General features: G+C 48.7%; 1 protein-coding gene across 1 annotated transcript in view; it reads right to left on the reverse strand.

Moving 5' to 3' along the window:
- Window positions 1–1807: 1807 nt before the first annotated feature.
- Window positions 1808–19334, reverse strand: part of SF3B3 (splicing factor 3b subunit 3) — a 54347-nt gene continuing 36820 nt past the window's right edge. Inside the window, exons 18-26 of the mRNA XM_043495243.1 lie at window positions 15932–16106; window positions 14712–14917; window positions 13646–13802; window positions 10091–10216; window positions 8123–8335; window positions 6447–6545; window positions 5372–5515; window positions 4808–4912; window positions 1808–2894 (exon numbers count right to left, since the gene is read on the reverse strand). Of these exons, the coding sequence (XP_043351178.1) occupies window positions 2754–2894; window positions 4808–4912; window positions 5372–5515; window positions 6447–6545; window positions 8123–8335; window positions 10091–10216; window positions 13646–13802; window positions 14712–14917; window positions 15932–16106 (1366 nt within the window). The 3' untranslated portion in view covers window positions 1808–2753. The remainder of the gene's footprint in view (window positions 2895–4807; window positions 4913–5371; window positions 5516–6446; window positions 6546–8122; window positions 8336–10090; window positions 10217–13645; window positions 13803–14711; window positions 14918–15931; window positions 16107–19334) is intronic.

Raw genomic sequence — 19334 nt, forward strand, 5'->3', positions numbered from 1 at the left:
ATGAGAACCCCTGGAAGCAATGTTGTCAAATGGTCCATGTTCAGACGGGAGCTTAATGGGGCTGTGGCCGAGCCAAGTCCCACAGCCAACACGAGACAGGCCCCAGCAGCCATGCTTCCAATTCCTGTGCAGAGCAATCGAACCGAGGGACCACTCCAAAGTGTAGAGGTCAGGGTATTGTGTCACTAGCCACAGCTTTGTCCTAGTCAACTTGCAGACTCTCATTTTATGGACTTGACTCCTGTGCCCTTCATCCGGGCCAACAAGAGTGGGAGGGATTTGCTAGTGTGATAAAGAACATCTGTAGCATAGAACACAAGTCCTTGTGGCCCTGGCCAAGAGCCTAGTGTCAATGTCAGCAGCAAACCTGAGCATGCTGGAAGAAGTTGTTGGCTCAGTTCTGAAGCAGAGCAAAGCATCTCTCAGCCTCAATCCCCCGCTTCCCCCTAGGAAAAATCCTGTAAATGGAATGAAGGAATCAGGAAAACAGAAAGGGCACCAACAGGGGTGATCTACTTCAGTACTCACCACCACAGCAACTGAGCACCTCCCAACCGTGACTAGTTCATCCTTGCTATGCTCCAGTGAGGTTGGGAAGTATTACCCCTCTTTAGCAGGTAGAGGGCTGGGGCATAAAGTTGATTGTGACTTGCCCAACGTGACAAAGGAATCAAACTCAAAATTCTAGTCTAGTGCCACTAATCATCCTTTGGACTGGATTACAGATCAGGAGATAGTCTGGGGAATCTTTAAGTCTGCTGAAGTGCTGCAGAGTGTGTGCTCCTGGGTCACAATATTGCATCAATATGAGAGATGCAGATCCATACATCTGCTACTGATGGCTAAGGCTGTGATTCCGTCACGAATTCCATGATTTTAAGAGATGTCCATGAGTTTGGACTTCTGCCCCAGGTGGTGGGGCTCGGGAAGGGAGTGCCCCCTTCACCCCATGACTCACCTCAGCAGGTCACACAGCCTGTGGGTCACCGTCAACCTCTCCAAGTCACACTGCAGGACTTCATTGTTAAACTGTTACAGTTTCTGTTGCCATGACCACACCCTGATTTTGTACATTTTTACTATGACTGTTCCGTGAATTCTGCCTAGTTTTACCGTGACAAAATCATATCCATGCTCATGGCTGACTAGGGCTTTGCCACACTGCTGCACAGTTGGCCTCTGCTTTAGCCCTCCAAAGCTGGAGCGGAAGCCAGGGAGCAAAGTTTGTGCTTCGGCAAAATGGGCAAGAACTTGATTTGTAAATCCTGGGCAGCATCTCACTCCACACCTGGCAGCCAGCTCCAGAGCAAGGCAGCTTACAAAACAAAGTGCGAAAAGGAGCCCGGGAGGGAACCTACACATGGTGTTTAGCTCTACGGACAAACCTGCACAGCCAAACAGCGAGCAAATGGGAGGCAGCCTGTCTCATTTCTGCAATCCGTTCCCTCACCTTTTCCCTACTAATTTCTGTTATTTCACAGGTTTTTGGCTGACATCCGCCCCAAGTCCTTGTTGGTAGCTCCCAACCCCCTTCACCAGAAGGCTGGGGATCACGGCATCGTAGGAGAGAAGCATAGGCTGGTGGCAAACTTCCAGAGCCTGCAGATGCAAGTGGCCCCTGTTGCCAGCTATATCAGGGCCAAAGGAGAAGCAGGGAGGGTGGCTGGGTGGCTTTCCAGTGTAGGGGAGGTGGATCTAGGACATGCAGCATTCCCCATGCTCAATGACCCTCTCCCCTGCCCTGGGTGTGGGCCCCTGCTGAGAGACACTGTTTGGGAGTAAAGGCCAGAGGCGGTCAGCACTCAAATCAATTTAAAAACCAGGTTTTTATTCTTCCTGTGCTGCCCCCAATCACAGCTCGGAGACAGGGCACTGCTCGTGCAAAAGCTGTTACAAAACAAAATGTAGTCCCAGCTCAACCTCTGCCCACGCCCCACCAGAGTCAACATTGTACAAAACTATATTTACAGGGAAAACAGTTAAAAACAAAGAGTGTGGGAATCCAAGCTGGCCCCAGCCTTTCCAATGGAGGGTTCAGGCCATGTGTGGCACTGCCCCCTTTTTAGAGCTTCATGTGCTGGGACTTCCATACACTGGCCATGGGGCTCACGGAACCCCAACCCCTAGTACATGGTTTGGGGTGGGGTGGGGTGGGGGCAGGGCTATTTCAATTACCCTTGCAGCATCTCAGAGTCACACCCTAGCTGTTTACAGCCCACCAAAGGGCTGGGCAGCTTCAGATCCCCATCTGAGCGCTCCTGACCCAGATGCCATCAGTGTGGAGAGGGCTCTGCCAAGCACTGCCCTGCCCAGCTCGCTTCATGAGGCCATTCAGGGTCTAGCCCCAAAGGGCCTCAGAAAATGGGTCCAAGATCTGGTCCTAGACAAAGAGAGGGGGCAGCAAGGCAGGGACAACTGACAGCCATGTGCCTCTGACCCCAGGGATGGAGGGCAGGCCTGGAGAGCTTTCCTGCTCTTCTTGCAGGCAGTTATGATCACTAGATGGGTTTACAGGGCCTCCAGCAAGCACCCAGGGCCTCCAGCAAGCACCTTGCCATGTTGGAAAGCCCGACTCCTGGTACCGAGTTTATGGGAAATGCTCATGTCTTTGGATTTTAAGTTTACAAACCCAGCCCCAGGGGCCAGAGCAAGACGAGCAAACTGAAGTTAAAAAGGGAAAAAAAGCACACATTATTCCTTCCAATCCGGCTGAGAGCAGCGTCCTTGGCATGTCCCAGGAGGGGCTGTGCTGCTCAGAAGGCATAGCGCGTGCGGATATCCTCCAGCTTCTTGGACACCTCGGGGGGGGTCCTGTCCAGCTCTTCCGAGACGTTCTTCTGTTTGTTGGGTTCCATGGAGTTGAATTGTTCACAAAGGTCCCCGTCAATCACGTTCTAGAGACAAGACACGGGAACACGTTAGAATCTGGGTATCAAACGGGCTCGGCCCCAACACCGCTTAATTAGAACGGACAAAAGGGCAGCACGGCAAATAGCTCTTTGCCGGGAGTTTCTTAATCTCGCTTTCGAAACAGGACCAGGCTCAGTGACCTCATCTGCTGGAGAACAGCAGCTGGAGTCAAACTAATTAACAAGAGCCCCAGCAAACCCAGACCACTTGAGGGAAGGACAAGGCTGATCTCGCTTCAGCCGGCAAGTCCTGGCTGGCACGGGGTCTCTAGATGGTGTGTGCTGGAGGGGGTTGAAGGAGAAGATTGTGAGTGAGGTATCGGTGAAGGGGAAAGTCTCCAATCAGGTTTCAAAGGTCTCTGAGGTCTTGGGACTAGCCCCAAGGCCATCAATAATAGGTCTCAGAGTAGCAGCCGTGTTAGTCTGTATTCGCAAAAAGAAAAGGAGTACTTGTGGCACCACAGAGACTAAAACATTTATTTGAGCATAAGCTTTCGTGAGCTAGGTCTGACTCATCTCTGGGCAATTCCTCAGTAGTTGAAACACCTATCTGCTTATATACCCTCTTAACAGCTCCAGGGACACTACAAGAGCTGCAGTGATAAACATCCTGCAAGCTGTAAAAAGGCTTCTTGGAAGTCCTGGGTATGTGGCACAGTGATGGCTTACAGCTAACACGATGGCCAGAACACCAAGGCAAAGCCATGCAGGCGCCCAAGGATGGTGCACAAAGCAGGAGTTGGGGAAGGTGCAACAGGCAGGTGCCTGTGCAGGGTGTAGATCCAACGTTCCACACCATGGCCTAGTTTTAAATCTTCCTGATTGTTAATATGAGGCTCTGGGAGGGGCCACAGTGTCACCTAATGGAGAGAGCATTGGGCTGGGACTCAGGAGACCTGTATTCTGTTCACAACTCCACCACTGGCCTGCTGGGTGACCTTTGGAAAATCACTGCACCACTCTGTGCCTCAGTTTCCCCAGCTGTAACGATACTGATCTCCTCTGTAAAGTGCTTTGAGATCTATAGATGAAAAGCACTAGACAAAAGCCAGGTATTACAGGACAGTCCCATTTATCTGAAACCCTGTTATCCAAACCTCCACATTACCCAAATCCCTTCTTTGTCCCACAGCATGAGATACATGCCCTCTGCAGAATGGCTCATGCTGGGGGATCAGGGGTTTGGTTTGGCTAACAGAGCAGAGACCCATGGCCGGAACTACAAGAAGGAAGAACCCCTGGCTATGGAGGATGCCTCCCTACTGCTGAATGGCTCCTGCAGCTGCGCAAGGAGCCCTCTGCAGCCCCGCGTCATGGGAGGGAGGGAGTGAGCGGGGCCACAACAGCAGGCTCACTGTGCTGCTGCAGGGCTGGGGTGCAGGGATAAGGTGCAGTGCTGGCTAGCAGGGGGGGCGGTCTGTATTCTGCCAGGACCGCAGCCTCCCCATCCACACCTTGAGCCTGCAGGGATGGGGTGTCCCCAGCCCTATGCCAGTGCAGGGAGCCCTCTGCAGCCCCAGTCTTGGAGGGAGTGAATGAGGCAGAGCGAGACCCCTGGACTGGACTACGAGGAGCCGCCCCCGGCTATGTGGGAGGCCACCCCAGCAGTGAATGATGCCTGCCCTCTTGATTATCTGAACTCTCCATTACTTGAATAAAATCCATGTCCCCACTACTACTCAGATAATTGGGAATATTCTGTATTATGCCATTAAACAGGGGCTCTGCTAACATCAGCTTCTCTTGTTGTTTATGCTGTCGCAAGCTCCCTGGAGGGAGTTGTGGGCCTGTTACTCCATGACACGTTCACACGATATATTGGAACAGTGAACGTGTCCAGTGGCAGACATGCCAACCTTGGTTACGGCTGTCCTGGTGGATTTAGACCCCAGACCTACCTTAACTGGGAAGTAATAGGAGCGGAAGCTCAAGTGGTCCCGTCCACAGAGAGGGGGATGCTCTGACCTCAGATGCATTTCCACGTGCTGGAAGAAGTCATGATCCTGAAGGGACACAAGTAGTTGAGAGATAGAACATTTTGATCTTCCCACCCATGTGGGACTGGAGTAACATCAGGATATGGTAGCACTCCACTATCAGCCTGTGCCCTGCATAGCTCAGTTAACTCCTGGCCACAAAGGGGCCCCCCTACCACTTCCAGGCACCGATTTTCTTTTTCACTGGGACAGGAGCATCCAAAACCAGACCACCCAGGCCATTCTGCCAGGAACACAAGGTGCTCCCCAAACCTGCATAAATCCAAACAGGTGGCAGCTGCTCTCAAGTGTAGGATGGAAGTGTGGCCAAAGCAGTACAGCTCCCAGCATGCAATGCGCCAGCAGCCTGTACTGCAGTCACCTATAGTCTATGACCAACACACACAAGCTAATAGAAGATGCTGACACAGGAGCTGGTTGTGGCTGGGCAGTCACTCAGTGCTTCTGCAGCAGGATGGCTCTTACCTCATGGGACGTGAAGGGGACCAGGATACCAATGCCCCCCGACAAGGTGGTGTACACGAGAGACTCAGACCCTCCAGGAATCAGTGTGGTCTTTTGTAACGACAGCACTGTCTCTCCCACGTGGTAATTCATAATCACCTCAGCCTGCAAACAAGTCACGGGTCAGTATTTTCCTCTGGAGTTCATCCACAACTGACATACGCATAAAAGGGGCTGGCAGGTAGAGCCCTGTGTGGATACACAAATGTGTATCTGCATATGATCCACAAAAATTATCTGCAGATATCTGTGGATTTGCAGGGCTCTACAGCAGGGGCTGGACTGAGACTCCGAGGCACCCCCACGTAGTCCCCCACCCAGGGTAGGTGGAGGGACCAGGGCTCCCCACAGCTGCCAGCACGGCTCTCCCCGACCCGGCTCTGGGGAAGGGGGCAGCTTGGAGCCACAGCTTGGCCACCGTAAGAGCTGGGTGGCAGCTGTGGGAAGCAGTGGCAGACCCTCCACATGCCCTGAGTGTAGGGCCTGAGCAGCCCCTGGCCCCTGTCTCTGCCCCCAAGACCCTCTGCCCAGGGTAGGTGGAAGATCCACGCCACAGTTCCTCACAGCTGCCTGCCTGCTCTTACTGTCAGAACTCTGTACAGATCCAAAATTTGCATCTGCATCAACGGGCCACAGATATAAAGCGGATACTCATGCATTTGCACAGCTCTACCAGCAGGATCAGGAGGGGAATGGAACAAACTCCTCCACTGGAAACCATGCGACAAAATCCAGAGCTTTACCCAAATGGCTTAGAGTTCTTCACACACACACGGATGTGGCTGATAAGAGGGGCAGGGGAGTGGAGAAATGTAACCTGGGGGCACTTCACCTGCTCCCAGAGAAAGTCACTTCTTGGGAGGCGTTCGCCAGCGCTCTCAGAACTGTAAGGTGTGGCCATTCTAGTTACACACCCTTACCTGGCAGGATTCATCTCCCCTCAGGATGGAACCCCAAAGATGCACTCGCATTCACTCTGCACAGCTCCACAGAGGAGCTGATTGCCTGCCCCCCCCACTCTCCTAGGAAGGGTTACCTTCTGCGACGCTCCATTGAGAAGCCCTCTGTCCCACAAAGCCTTGTTGCCTGTCGGATCCTCATCTACCTCATCGTTTGTGTTGGGAGGCAGCCTCACCTGTATCGACAAAGCAGGACAGAGTCAGCGTGCTGGTCAGTTGCCAGCACCTGTGAACAAGAGAAGGACACAGGCTAGTTAACCCTTGGCTGCAGGGCATTCACACTTCCCTGCCAGCACAGGAGCATTTAGTTTGCATTACATCAAGTGCCCTGGTCTGACAGGAATGCAACACAGACCCTCACTGGTATGCGCATGGGGCACTAGAAATGCTGGATGCTCGAGTGTTTGGGGAAATCCTCAGGCCACTGGAATGACCCTTCTCTTGCCATTCACAGCAGTGGATATGGCTACACTAGAAACGCTGCTGCAGCTGCGCCCCTGTAGCATGGGCACGCCCCTGTTGCACAGCAACAGAAGAGGGTTTTCCATCACTGCAGTGAATCCACCTCTGTGAGAGGCAGTAGCCAGGGTGACAGACGAACTCTTTCGTTGACCTGGCGGTGTCTACACTGGGTCTTAGGTTGGCTTCATGAAGTTGCACAGGGCGAGACATTTTTCACAGCCCTGAGTGACGTAGTTAAGCCAATCTAACTTCCTCGAGCAGACCAGCCTAGTGTTAACTTGCTGCACAGGAACAGGAAGATAGAAAGGTGACTAATACTGAAGTTCCTTCACCAAAGGGGCCATCCTGGAGGTTTATCCTCACCCCAGGCTAAATGCATCTCTTGGCACCAGTGTGATTAAAGACTAAATAACAGTGTGCACCATTTTATATTGTCAAGTACAAAAAGTGGCCAGTGTCAGGATACAAAGAGAAGCATGTATGCATCAGTGCAGAGAGTAAGAACACAGGGCACAGCATCCACAACATATGGGGAAATAAGGTAAAACTCACGATAATTAAGAGCTAAGTCACCAGGGCAGAACCTGGTCACATGGGATGGGTCTCTGGCTGCCTTGGCACCGGCATTCACCGACTGTGTCCACAGAGGCATAGCTAAGTTGTGCCAGACCAGCCTGATGGAGGCTGGGGTGTAACAACAGACAAGGACTGGTTTATGCCTCAGCCAAACGCTAGCTGAGTAACATTAGACACATCAGAACTCAGGCTTCAAAGCCTGCACCTTGTGTACTTCAGAAACTGATCGGACCACCACCAGCAGACACAGTCCACTGAAATCCAGCCCCCAGTGCAGGAAAGAACAGGTCAGGAAGCAGCATGGAATTCTGTAACCAACCCAAAATGCACAGGGAATTTCTGGAGGCAGAGCTAAACACCAGAGCTGGGATTTGGCCAATACAGAGGGCAAACACCCTTGCTCTTGACAAAAGCACCAGGGAATGCTCAGTGGCTACCAGTGGTCAAGAGCGCATCTGCGCTGAAAATTTTATTTTTAAATAAGTTCACTGAATTTTTGAGAATGGTAGTTTCTGATATGCCAATGCTTTAACTTGTTTGCTTTGAATCACTGACGAATAACTCCCACGGGGCACTTGTAATAAATGAACGTTAGCTATAGGGCGTTGGCGCTAACTAAAGACACATTTTCTCATTTCTGTAGACAAACGTAGCTGTTCCCAGTGAGTACTTGCAGTCTCTGGGGCGTCCTGACGGTTCAGACACACGTACTCACCACACAGATGTTACCAAACTTGTCTGCTCCAGCCACAGTGTCATAGTCAAGGAGGGTGGCAGTGGTAACCCACCGGGGGTAGGTGTCATCGGCAAAGATGATCAGCTGGTTCTCATTCCTCTTGTAGCGCACCCAAATGAAGCTCTCCTGGACATCTGACACGATCACTCTGTGCCCGATGGTTTGGATACCGGAGATGTAGTTGGCAATGTGCTTTTAGAAAGGGAATTACAACAGTAAGTAGTCCTGATAAAGAACTCAAATGGGCTTCATTCCAACTCAGAAAATCCACCCGACTCAACTCATTTTAAACGCCTTTTCTTCCTTGCTCCACTGACTAATCGCCAATTTTACACCATGGCTACAACTGCAATTCCGCCCCACTATGGCTCCAGAACATGGACAGGAGAAGTGGTGTTAGTGCAGACCTGAACTACAGTGGCCACTGTGCCCAGTTCTTGACCGCACAAATAACCGTCTGGAGCAGTAGTAGTCTGATCAGGGGTTTGTGTAGGAGCACAGATGCCACCTCTACATCTACAGATTTGTGGACTATACCTCCTGACCTCCAGGCCAGGCAATGCCACTTCACAGCTCTGGTCACAAAGCATCTGAGAAGAAAACTTTGCAAGTTGTGATGGGAGCCAAAACCTAGGCAAAAATCTATCTTCTCCATGTTCCCTTTTTACCCTGTGGGTTTTCTGGTGTGTGTCTATGTGCAGTGGACAATCAGAGATTGGCCTAAGACCTGTAACTTGCAGGGGAAGGAAATGAAAAGAGAAGCAGCCAACTAGAAAAAGCGCTTTGTAGTTTAACTGCTTTCGTGCTGTCTAATGTATCAGCCATGCAGAGCAAAACACCCCCGTTTCTCCCCCCCATATGCCTAGAGCTTAAAAGAATGCAGTATCCTTGGCAGTCCTAATGGAACCTAACGAGCCTCTCTAGGTATGTTTACACTCCACACTAAGGCTGGGTTCTGACTCAGGTTTGAGCCCAACTCTTTCTAACATCCACATACAAGTCAGTCTGACTCGAGTCAGCAAGCACTCAGGACCCAGGTCCTAAGACGCTGCTATGGGGGGTGGCTCAGAGCCCAAGTCCCACTGAGACTTGGGTCCAAGGCCTGTCATTTTGCAGTGTGGATGCAACTCAAGCCGCAGGCCTGAGTCAGAAGATCTACGTAGTGCAGTACGGACACATCAGCATGGCTGTGAGACCCAGGTCCAGCAATTGTAAACCCGGGGTTTACAACGCAGTGTGGATGCTCAAGCACAGACCCAGATCCTACAGACCCTGGCTTAGTGTGCAGTGTAGACACAGCCTTTGACTTCTGTCCTGGCACACAGCTCCTTCTGTGGCTGTAAAAGAGTGAAGAGTTTAACAGCTGCCCACTTTAGCTCTCCAATGTGTCCAGATCAAATGGCACACCAGAGCCTCATAGCTCCGCTGTTTCCGCCTACACTCTGCTGGACTGTTGGCAGAATCTACTGTCCCCTAGTGTAAGGGGTGAAAGTGTCTCCCATATAGTCAAATGGGAAATGCTACCATACCCTCAATTTGTATTTAGAGGAGAGAAAACCCACATATGACACAGCAGTACTGGAGAGACTATGTATTTCATTAGAACAAGTGCGTGAGAAACCCATTAATAGTTCTAGAAGGGAAGCATGGCGGGGTTTTAAGGTATTGCACACGACTGGAGATCAAATGACAAACATGGCATGGGGGAGAAGCAGTTGCTGCTGTGATTGATTTTTACTTGGTATTTCCGTTTTGGGGTGTATGTACAGGGCACCCAGAACTTTGGATGGGGCCCTCTGGTGTGGAGTTTATTTAGGACAAAAACAAACACACACACTAAACATACCACACCTAAAACCCTGTTTTGAAAATGTATCCCCAAGTGTTACTCTTTACTCGTACCCCTCATCCCAAGAAATGGCACCCATTAAGAACCAAAGCCAATACCTTGTTCTCACATTTCCGAAGCAGCTTCTTCTTGCCCAGGTCATATACACGTAAGAGTTTTCCAACTCCAATTAAGACTCGGCCTTGGAATGGGGCAATGGCTGCAGGTACTTCCTCCACAGGGGTCTACGCAGGGAGGTGAAAGGAACACACATTAGAAAGCCCAGTGAGACAGACAAAACCCCCTGAAGACAACTGACTGTACTTGCACCTTTACTGCAAAATAAAGCAGAGCTGGAGAATGGCCTATATCCAGTGGTTCTGTTGAAGCTTTAAAGCCTTGATACTGGCAATGAAGTTCTCAATGCCAAGGTTAATCAGAAAGAAAAGGAGTACTTGTGGCACCTTAGAGACTAAACAAATTTATTAGAGCATAAGCTTTCGTGAGCTACAGCTCACTTCATCGGATGCATTGTTCTAAGTCAGCCATAAAAATGTTGGCATACTGCGGGGCCATGCGGGTACCCATCGCAGTGCCGCTGATTTGAAGGTATACATTGTCCCCAAATGTGAAATAGTTATGGGTGAGGACAAAGTCACTAAGTTCAGCCACCAGGTTAGCCGTGACATTATTGGGGATACTGCTGTTCCCGACGGCTTATAGCCCATCTTTGTGTGGAATGTTGGTGTAGAGGGCTTCTACATCCATAGTGGCTAGGATGGTGTTTTTAGGAAGATCACCAATGGACTGTAGTTTCCTCAGGAAGTCAGTGGTGTCTCGAAGATAGCTGGGAGTGCTGGTAACGTAGGGCCTGAGGAGGGAGTCTACATAGCCAGACAATCCTGCCGTCAGGGTGCCAATGCCTGAGATGGGGCGTCCAGGATTTCCAGGTTTATGGATCTTGGGTAGCAGATAGAATACCCCAGGTCGTGAGCTGTAGCTCACGAAAGCTTATGCTCTAATAAATTTGTTAGTCTCTAAGGTGCCACAAGTACTCCTTTTCTTTTTGCGAATACAGACTAACACGGCTGCTACTCTGAAACCTGTCATTATGCAAGGTTAATCAGAGTCCTTGATGTGTCCTGCAGAATTTCTAACTCCTGTGCCAGCAGTACACTATATGCTGGAACACCATGTTTTACTGGTGCTTATGCAACCCTGGATAGGATACTCCCAAGCCACTGAGTACCAGACATAGCACTTAAATGAGAGAGTTGGAGTTGAGTGTGGAGATCATTCTATGAGCAACTGAGCAGAATATGCAGCAAAGCAGAAAAGGCACTGTCACCCAATCAGTGGTTTTACTGTTTTCCCAATATGAACAAGATTTTACTTTTTGCTAAATCCAATTCAGATTACAATCAGCAATCCTTCAGTCTCAGGAGTCTTGATCCGATTCAATGCTTGCAGTAAGAGTTCTGGACCAGCCAGTGGAGAAGATGTTAAATCTGAAAGATCTCAAGATGTCCTTGGCAGCTCTAATGCAGACAAACTATCCTAAGGATAATGCCATATTCTTGTTAATCCAAAAGTATCCGTCAGCGATCACAACGGAAAAAATTAATTCCACTGGCGTTTTTGGTGTTGACAGTCATCAGCACATTTTTCCAGGTTTGGTCATGCTGGCTAACAAAAGCCAGTCCATCCAACTAGCTCTGTAAGCTACATGGTAGGCGTTAAAAGGCATCATAGTGGCCCTCGGCCAGGACAGACCCCTCTTGATGAACTTGGAAATGTGGGAAGAAAGAAGAAAGCCACCACATTCTTTAGCACTTCCTCATCCCTTGCCCATTTCTCAACCATGCTGGGAATGCATAGGGAGAACAGAGGTTTCTTTGAAACTTGGTGCTACTGAAACCCTGCTGTTCAAACCCTGGAGGTCCATCAGTAACACAGATCACTTATGAGCAGTCAAGTCACTTATGCATGTAACTGAAAGAAGGTGCACAGGCCCATACTACCTAAAGTTGGTGTCATAAATATAAAGCGAAGGGTAAACACCTTTAAAATCCCTCCTGGCAAGAGGAAAAACCCTTTCACCTGTAAAGGGTTAAGAAGCTAAGATAACTTCGCTGGCACCTGACCCAAATGACCAATGAGGAGACAAGATACTTTCAAAGCTGGAGGGGGGGAAAAACAAAGGGTCTGGGTCTGTCTGGGTGATGCTTTTTGCCAGGGACAGAAAAGAAATGGAGTCTTAGAACTTAGTAAGAAATCTAGCTAGATATTTGTTAGATGATGATTGCTTTAAATGGCTGAGAAAATAAGCTGTGCTGAATGGAATGGATATTCCTGTTTTTGTGTCTTTTTGTAATTTAAGGCCTAGAGGGATTCTCTATGTTTTGAATCTAATTACCCTGTAAAATATTTACCATCCTGATTTTACAGAAGTGATTCTTTTTACTTTTTCTTCTATTAAAATTCTTCTTTTAAGAAACTGAATGCTTTTTCATTGTTCTTAGATCCAAGGGTTTGGGTCTGTGGTCACCTATGCAATTGGTGAGGATTTTTACCAAATGGTGGCAGCGAAAGTCCAAGGGCAAAAGGTAAAATAGTTTGTACCTTGGGGAAATTTTAACCTAAGCTGGTAAAAGTAAGCTTAGGAGGTTTTCATGCAGGTCCCCACATCTGTACCCTAGAGTTCAGAGTGGGGAAGGAACCTTGACAGCTGGATATCAGGGAACCTTCAACACCAAGACAAGTGACCTGAGTGCAGGTCAGCTTTGTAAAGAAACAGCCACCATGAAAGCTCCTCAAGCATGGGAATACTGCATTTTAAAAGGGTAGCATTTCCTCCCCCGGCCTCAGTAACTGTTCTCTGGGAGCAGGAATAGGGTCCCTACTTTTCAATCTAGCACATGGCGATGCAGGCCTGGCCCTGGCCTAGCCTCAGGAGACCAGGGTCCATTTCCAGCTCTGTCACGGACCTCCCTGGGCATGTCAATGTCTCTGGGCTTCAGCTCCCCACCCGGGGATAACCCTTCCCTACCGCCTACAGGGGGCGCGAGAATAAACGTGCTCACAGTTGTGAGGGGCTAATACTATGGGGTTGGGACCAAACAAGCAGCTAGACAGACAGTAACTCTGGATGCAGAATTTTCCCGCCAGTTCCTCCTGGAAAGCAGACAGGCTTCTCCCTGCTTCAAAGTTTCCCCAAGCAGGAGAAAAATTATGGTTAGCCTACCGTCTCCCCATATATCTAGTCACTTTGCTAGAGCCCAACTAGTGCCAGTTAGATGCCCTGGAAAATGAGTAGTGAGATTTGCAGCTACTGCCAATTGTGCAAAGTTCCTGCATATGCACTGACTATCACCTGCCTGGCACAGCTCAGGGCTTGCCCATTTGCCCATACTGGCAGCAGCCACATGAGGGAATGTGGGGGTGACAACTGGCAGGCTATCTGGTATATGCTTTGGAACAAGATATCTCAGGGAGACTCAAACTGTAGTTTAGAGTGGTCAGTTTTCCAAACCATCTGAAGATTGTCTGGGCCTCTCATACACTCAGTGAGCGTCAGTGTGGATTTTCCTGGCTCCCTTTCTCGTCTCTTGGTCTGTACCTCCCACAATGTTAGCACAAGAGAGGTCAGCCCACTCCATGCAGGGCATGCTCACCTTGTGTAGGAACTCCAGCTTCTCGCCATTATTCACCAGCTTGTATGTGTAGATAAACCCACCAGCCACCGACCGGGGGTTCAGAATCAGGTCCTTGGCCACTCCCACCAGCACATGCCAATCGTCACTGGCGTTGGCGAATCGGCATACTGCCACACTGGGGACAACACAGACAGGTGCCCAGAGGTTAGTGTGAACAAAATATAGAAACCAAAGCCAGAGCTGCCTCGGGATAGGATCTGCATGTCACACGTAGATGGTAAAGCTGGGTGAGAGCTTTGGAAGCCTGACTTCACATTGCTGATTTCATTCATCTATCCCCCCCACCCCCAGCTTCCCCCCCCCGAAAACACACACTAAGTATTCATATTTAGACAGCATATAGGTATGGAATATTCACTGTGCCCAGACAGGAAGTGGGAATCTGGGCTGCTGCTTTTTCTTTTGAGAGGAGATTTATGTTTTGGACATTATAAGCAACTTCTTCTCCCTCCTTTCATCTTTCTCCTCCCCTGATTGATGCTTAGCCCATCAGCACAAGAGTCAGGCGTCTCGAGGACTGATTACACAAAGCAAAACGGACAGACGGCGTGTCAGTTGGCTTGACTCATCTTCCTTGCTGCAGTTCCACCCGACTTCTCTCTCTACACAGTACCCACCCTTTTAAATGCGCCCACAACATTGCTTGGCGGTTTAATCTCTGCAGAGAGGATGCTAAGGAAGAGAGGGGGAAAGGAGGGAGAGGAAGGATAATTGCTCCTACTTTTTATTTCTTCTCCATCATCTGCACCCCATGGGGCCTTTTTAGAATACTATCCCCTTCAACGGCTTGTTTAAAGGTCCAGTGAATGTGCTGGCATTAAGAGTTAGTGCCTATGCTCACCTTGCACGACTGGGCTGGGTGAAGAAAAGATAAGAGCTTCGGAGTACAGAGAGGTGTCTACTGGGGTTTAGTACCCAGCGTCCCAGCAATGTGGCCTTTCAACTCAAACGACAGCTGGGCCAAATAAGCAGCAATGTATTAAGCACATGACAGCCAGAGACTATATTTGGCACTGCTCCTTACCTGAAGGCAGCTTCGTTCTGCTCTAGTTGGACCAGATCTAAAGTATTGCCCTGGATGGGGTTCATCACGCGGACAACAGAGGCCCACTGGCCATTGCCTGCCTTGGGGGCACCAAAGATGGACTCAGGAAGGTTCTCATTCAGAAAGGCGGCTGCCATCTCTGCGGCCAGTTCCCTCTCATCCTCACCTGCAGCCTCCACCATTTCCTGCAGCACACATTACATCGGGAAGAGAAAGAACTCAGCACAAGAGGGGATTTGTTTCAAGACAGGCTGATACCCAAGTTGCTTGGCGTGGTGAAGATTTAGAAGATAAGCTTCAATGGAGAGAGATCCCCAAGGCAAAGTGCTACTAATATGAAAGCCAAGTGAACGTTAAAGCCTCTGTTTTACAAAGCTAGAGAGCCAAGAGCTCAACACCTACAAGAAACCTACGAGACCATGATTTCGCTTGCCTTGCTACAATACAGCCTGTTATGGAGCTCCAAAGTATGGCACTGTTGATTCCTCACTGCCCATGGGGCCATTGCTTTGGGGAGACGGCCTCCAGAACACCAGCTGATGCTACAGAGAAATCTTTAAGGAAAACAATCTATTCAACTCCAAGTAACCTCAGCAATAATAATAAAAAAATTCTAGAGAACGTGTGATACGCAAGCAGGATCATTGCTCAGCAGAATGATCTCAAAGTCTGTCAAGGCATCAGGGTACTGCATGCTGTGAAAGGCAGCATTTGGACTTCGATTTATCTGCTGAAATTATGATTACGCGGAAGCGCCATAACTGAACTAGAAAACCAACCACTAATCATTTGGCAACGTGGAGTCCGAGGCCGCTATTAAGAAATCAACAGCAGCAAAAGTAAAGAATAATTTGTCCTTATACAGGCTCCTTCAGAGGAGCTCAAGTGGATTTTCAAACATTCAGTGTCACAGGGCCACCTGCTGAGCATTAAGTATACACCGTTTTACACGTGCAGACTGAGGAAGAGGTTAAGTGATTAGCCCAAGCCCAAACTGTATGTGGAACACAATGCAGGACTCTGAGCAACCTCTCCTGCCATCCCCACGGGCCTGCACTGCACTCCATCCATCCGCCCTTCGTGCTCATACCCAGCAAAAGAATTCCAGTCCCCGAGGTTAACATAGGCGGGGATCCTCAGCACTCAAGTGAGAGGGTGTCCAGAAGGACACACATGCATATATGAGCTGTCCTGATTACCTCAGCCATCTGCTGCTTCCTCTGGGCCTTCGTGGCCTCGGTGTAAGCATTGTGGTCTGTCTCGATGATGATCAGGTTGCTGCTCTCAGGGTGAATGACGAACCTCCTGGGGGTGTACTGCAGTGGGAAGGCAACCTGGTTGAAGACTGCCCCCAGCTTTTCCAACGCCAAAATCCTACATGGACAGAGAAAGGCCACATGCATTTAGCAACTCCCAACACAAGCCATTCCCCAGAGACAGCAAGGATGGAGCTCAGTCTTCAGCTATCAATTCATAAATCAATATACAGGCCAGCTGCTGTTCTTTCAGCAGCCCAGGCCAGCAGCCTCAACAGATGGAAGAGTGCTAATCACTCTTTCCCAACTCTCAGAGCAATGTTCTTTCTTCAGAGCACAAACCCACGGAGTTCTCAATAGCACTGCTAGATTTTTGGAGTGGATGCTATATCGGAGCTACATGAGAGCTCAGCAATGGACTGGTTAGTAGTTTCCTGGCAGAGGCCAATATCTGATGCCTCAGAGGAAGGTGAATGCTCCTGCCTCCAAGACACCAGGCCAACTGTGCTGTGTTGCGTGCCGGGGGGATTTAATGGCTGCTTTCAACTACCTGAAAGGGGGTTCCAAAGAGGATGGATCTAGGCTGTTCTCAGTGGTAGCAGATGACAGAACAAGGAGTAATGGTCTCAAGTTGCAGTGGGGGAGGTTTAGGTTGGATATTAGGAAAAACATTTTCACTAGGAGGTGGTGAAGCACTGGAATGGGTTACCTAGGGAGGTGGTGGAATCTCCTTCCTTAGAGGTTTTTAAGGTCAGGCTTGACAAAACCCTGGCTGGGATGATTTAGTTGGGGACTGGTCCTGCTTTGAGCAGGGGGTTGGATTAGATGACCTCCTGAGGTCCCTTGCAACCCTGATATTCTATGATTCTTTGTAATCCTTACAGGTGATCATACTAATCCCATGCATTCGCTTTGATGACCCCACTCTGCAGGCTGGGAAACTGAACTACAGGGAAGAGATGAGACTGGCCCATCAGTGGGTGAAGTGAAGTGAGCACAGAATTCAGGTCTCCTTTGACTCCCACTTTCCTGTTTTAAATATGAGGCCATGCTATAACTATGCCAGAGATGACGCAATGAGTGGTGGGTGAACAGCCTTTTGCAAATGGTGCGGTTATGCAAAAGAAATCATATTTTATCAGAGGGGAAAAAGGTGGATGAATGGAATAGGGGAATCTTGGGAATACGGCATCTGAATCCAAATGTGGGTTAGAAGCTACAGCTGGCCCAAAAAGTTTCTCCAGTGAAAATCAGGTTAGTCACAAGACAAGAAAAATATCAATGTCTGAATGGCTGGTCTTTCTGCAGCTTGCCTGCACAAATGCCAGCTCATCTGCAGCCAGAATAACCAAGAGTCCCTTCAGAAAGATTCCTTTTAAAAAAAAAAAAAACCATCAAATGCTTTAATATGCCAAAAAAGGACAGATAAGAAGAAAGTGCCTGTTTGTAGTCACATAAAGCAGGGCTCCTGAATGTAAGCTTCCTCTTTATTTTCACTTTCTTCCTAATTGTTCCCCCCCCCCCGGCTGAGATATAAACAGGCAACACAAAAAACATGGTCATTCCTTTGATTTTCAAACCAACAACTCACTCCATTTCCTACAGAGCAGCCTTTTCAGTTCATGAAGCACTTTCCTTTTTCTGTTATTTTACAGCATATAGCCAAATTATAATAGGCCAGCCACAGAACTTCCCATACAGAGAAAAACTTATTTCCTTCTCTCTCTCTCGGTAAGAGCCAGAGTCATTTTTAAATCTGTTTGTAGCTGAATTCCTTTTCTTTTGCTATAAAGTAAATCCAACAGCACAGCAATTTACGGACCACTAATGGACCTTTCTGGTGGCCTATAGAATGAGGTATTTTGGGAACCAAGCAAAGGGGGATTGAGGAAAGACATTCCATGAGAAAATGTTTGGCGTTGGTCAGGGCAAAGAAGGACTCAGAACAAAATCACAATGGTGAGCTAGAGGTGGAGTTGCATTTTCTAAACAAAGGCCTATAAAATAAAAAAAGCCAACCCTACTTTGCACTATTGTTGTGGATCAATGGTTGTTTTCGACCACTTGATTGGATATTTTTGGGGGGCAAATATTAGAAATGTCATCTCCTAGCTATAGGGATCGTATACGATATTCCTACGGTGCCTGACCTCAGACCTGAAATACTCTGAATGCTGATACCACCATATATTTACTAATTTCTCCAGGGCCCCATTGCTGGGGCAACTAGTCTAGATTCTGTGGGTATTTCTACACAGCAAAAGCTGTGCATGGGCCAGCCTACCTGAGCTAGCTTGAATCCAGGTAACAATAACAATGAAGACTGTACAGCATGGGCCTCAAAGCCGGTAGTACAAACCTAGCACAGAGCCTGAGAAGGCATTCAGCTGCTCCGAAGCCCACGCTGCCTTCACTGCTACCCGGGATTTAAGCTAGCTCAGAGAGGCTAGCCCATGCACAGCTCTTGCTGGGTAGACCTAGCCTTCGTGTTTAGTAATTCAATGCCTTTTCTTAACACACAAATGAGCCACACCATGAGCAAAACCCAAACCGAACATTGAACCAAATAAAGCCGTCTTATCTAGTGCTCTGAAAGCTGCTAAACAAACTCTGGCAGCCCTGCTAAAAAGGGCAGCATGGCTATTCCACAGAATGGGCAGCTGTCTTCACCATGGCCCTTTTTGCAATGTTGCTATCCCACACTGTACTTTCCAGTGATGAAATCTAAGAGTTACTCAACATGTCCTTCAGTCACTCCTCCTGCAGCTCAGAGGGATGCATTTAAATTCCCTTATTCCCAGTTTATCGAGTACTTCCCACTCAACGATTGTGTATCCTATTTCTCAGTGGTGTTGTAATCTCCCCTCATTTAGAGGCATAAGAATCAGAACCATTGCAAATAATGCCTCTCAGCTGCAAACTAGCTGAAATATAAGCACAGTGCTCGCTGTATGCAGGGGACAAATTCTTGTAATAAACATTTCCGATGTGCATTCTTGTGCATCTCCAAATAAACCAATTGCTTGGTCTGTCTGTGTTCCTATTGGTCTAACACAGCTACCCACCTTGAAAACCTTATACAATTCTAAAATCTTGAGATGACCGAGCTGGACACTAAGAACAAATGGTTTGAAACATGCACAAGAACTCAGCCTTGCTAGAAAAGTACTGCTCTGTAAATAAAACTGATCTGTGATTATAATTGTCCCAATATGGTTATCTTCCACCTCACCTTAACATAGTGCCACCATAAGCACAGAAGGTGTTTTCTGACTTAAGTATTCTTATGTCCTGCCCTGATGAGCTTACAATCTAATTTGAAGAGAGAAACTAACTGAATATGATA

Source organism: Dermochelys coriacea, chromosome 12 (genome assembly GCF_009764565.3).
Source record: "Dermochelys coriacea isolate rDerCor1 chromosome 12, rDerCor1.pri.v4, whole genome shotgun sequence".
Lineage (NCBI taxonomy): Eukaryota > Metazoa > Chordata > Testudines > Dermochelyidae > Dermochelys > Dermochelys coriacea.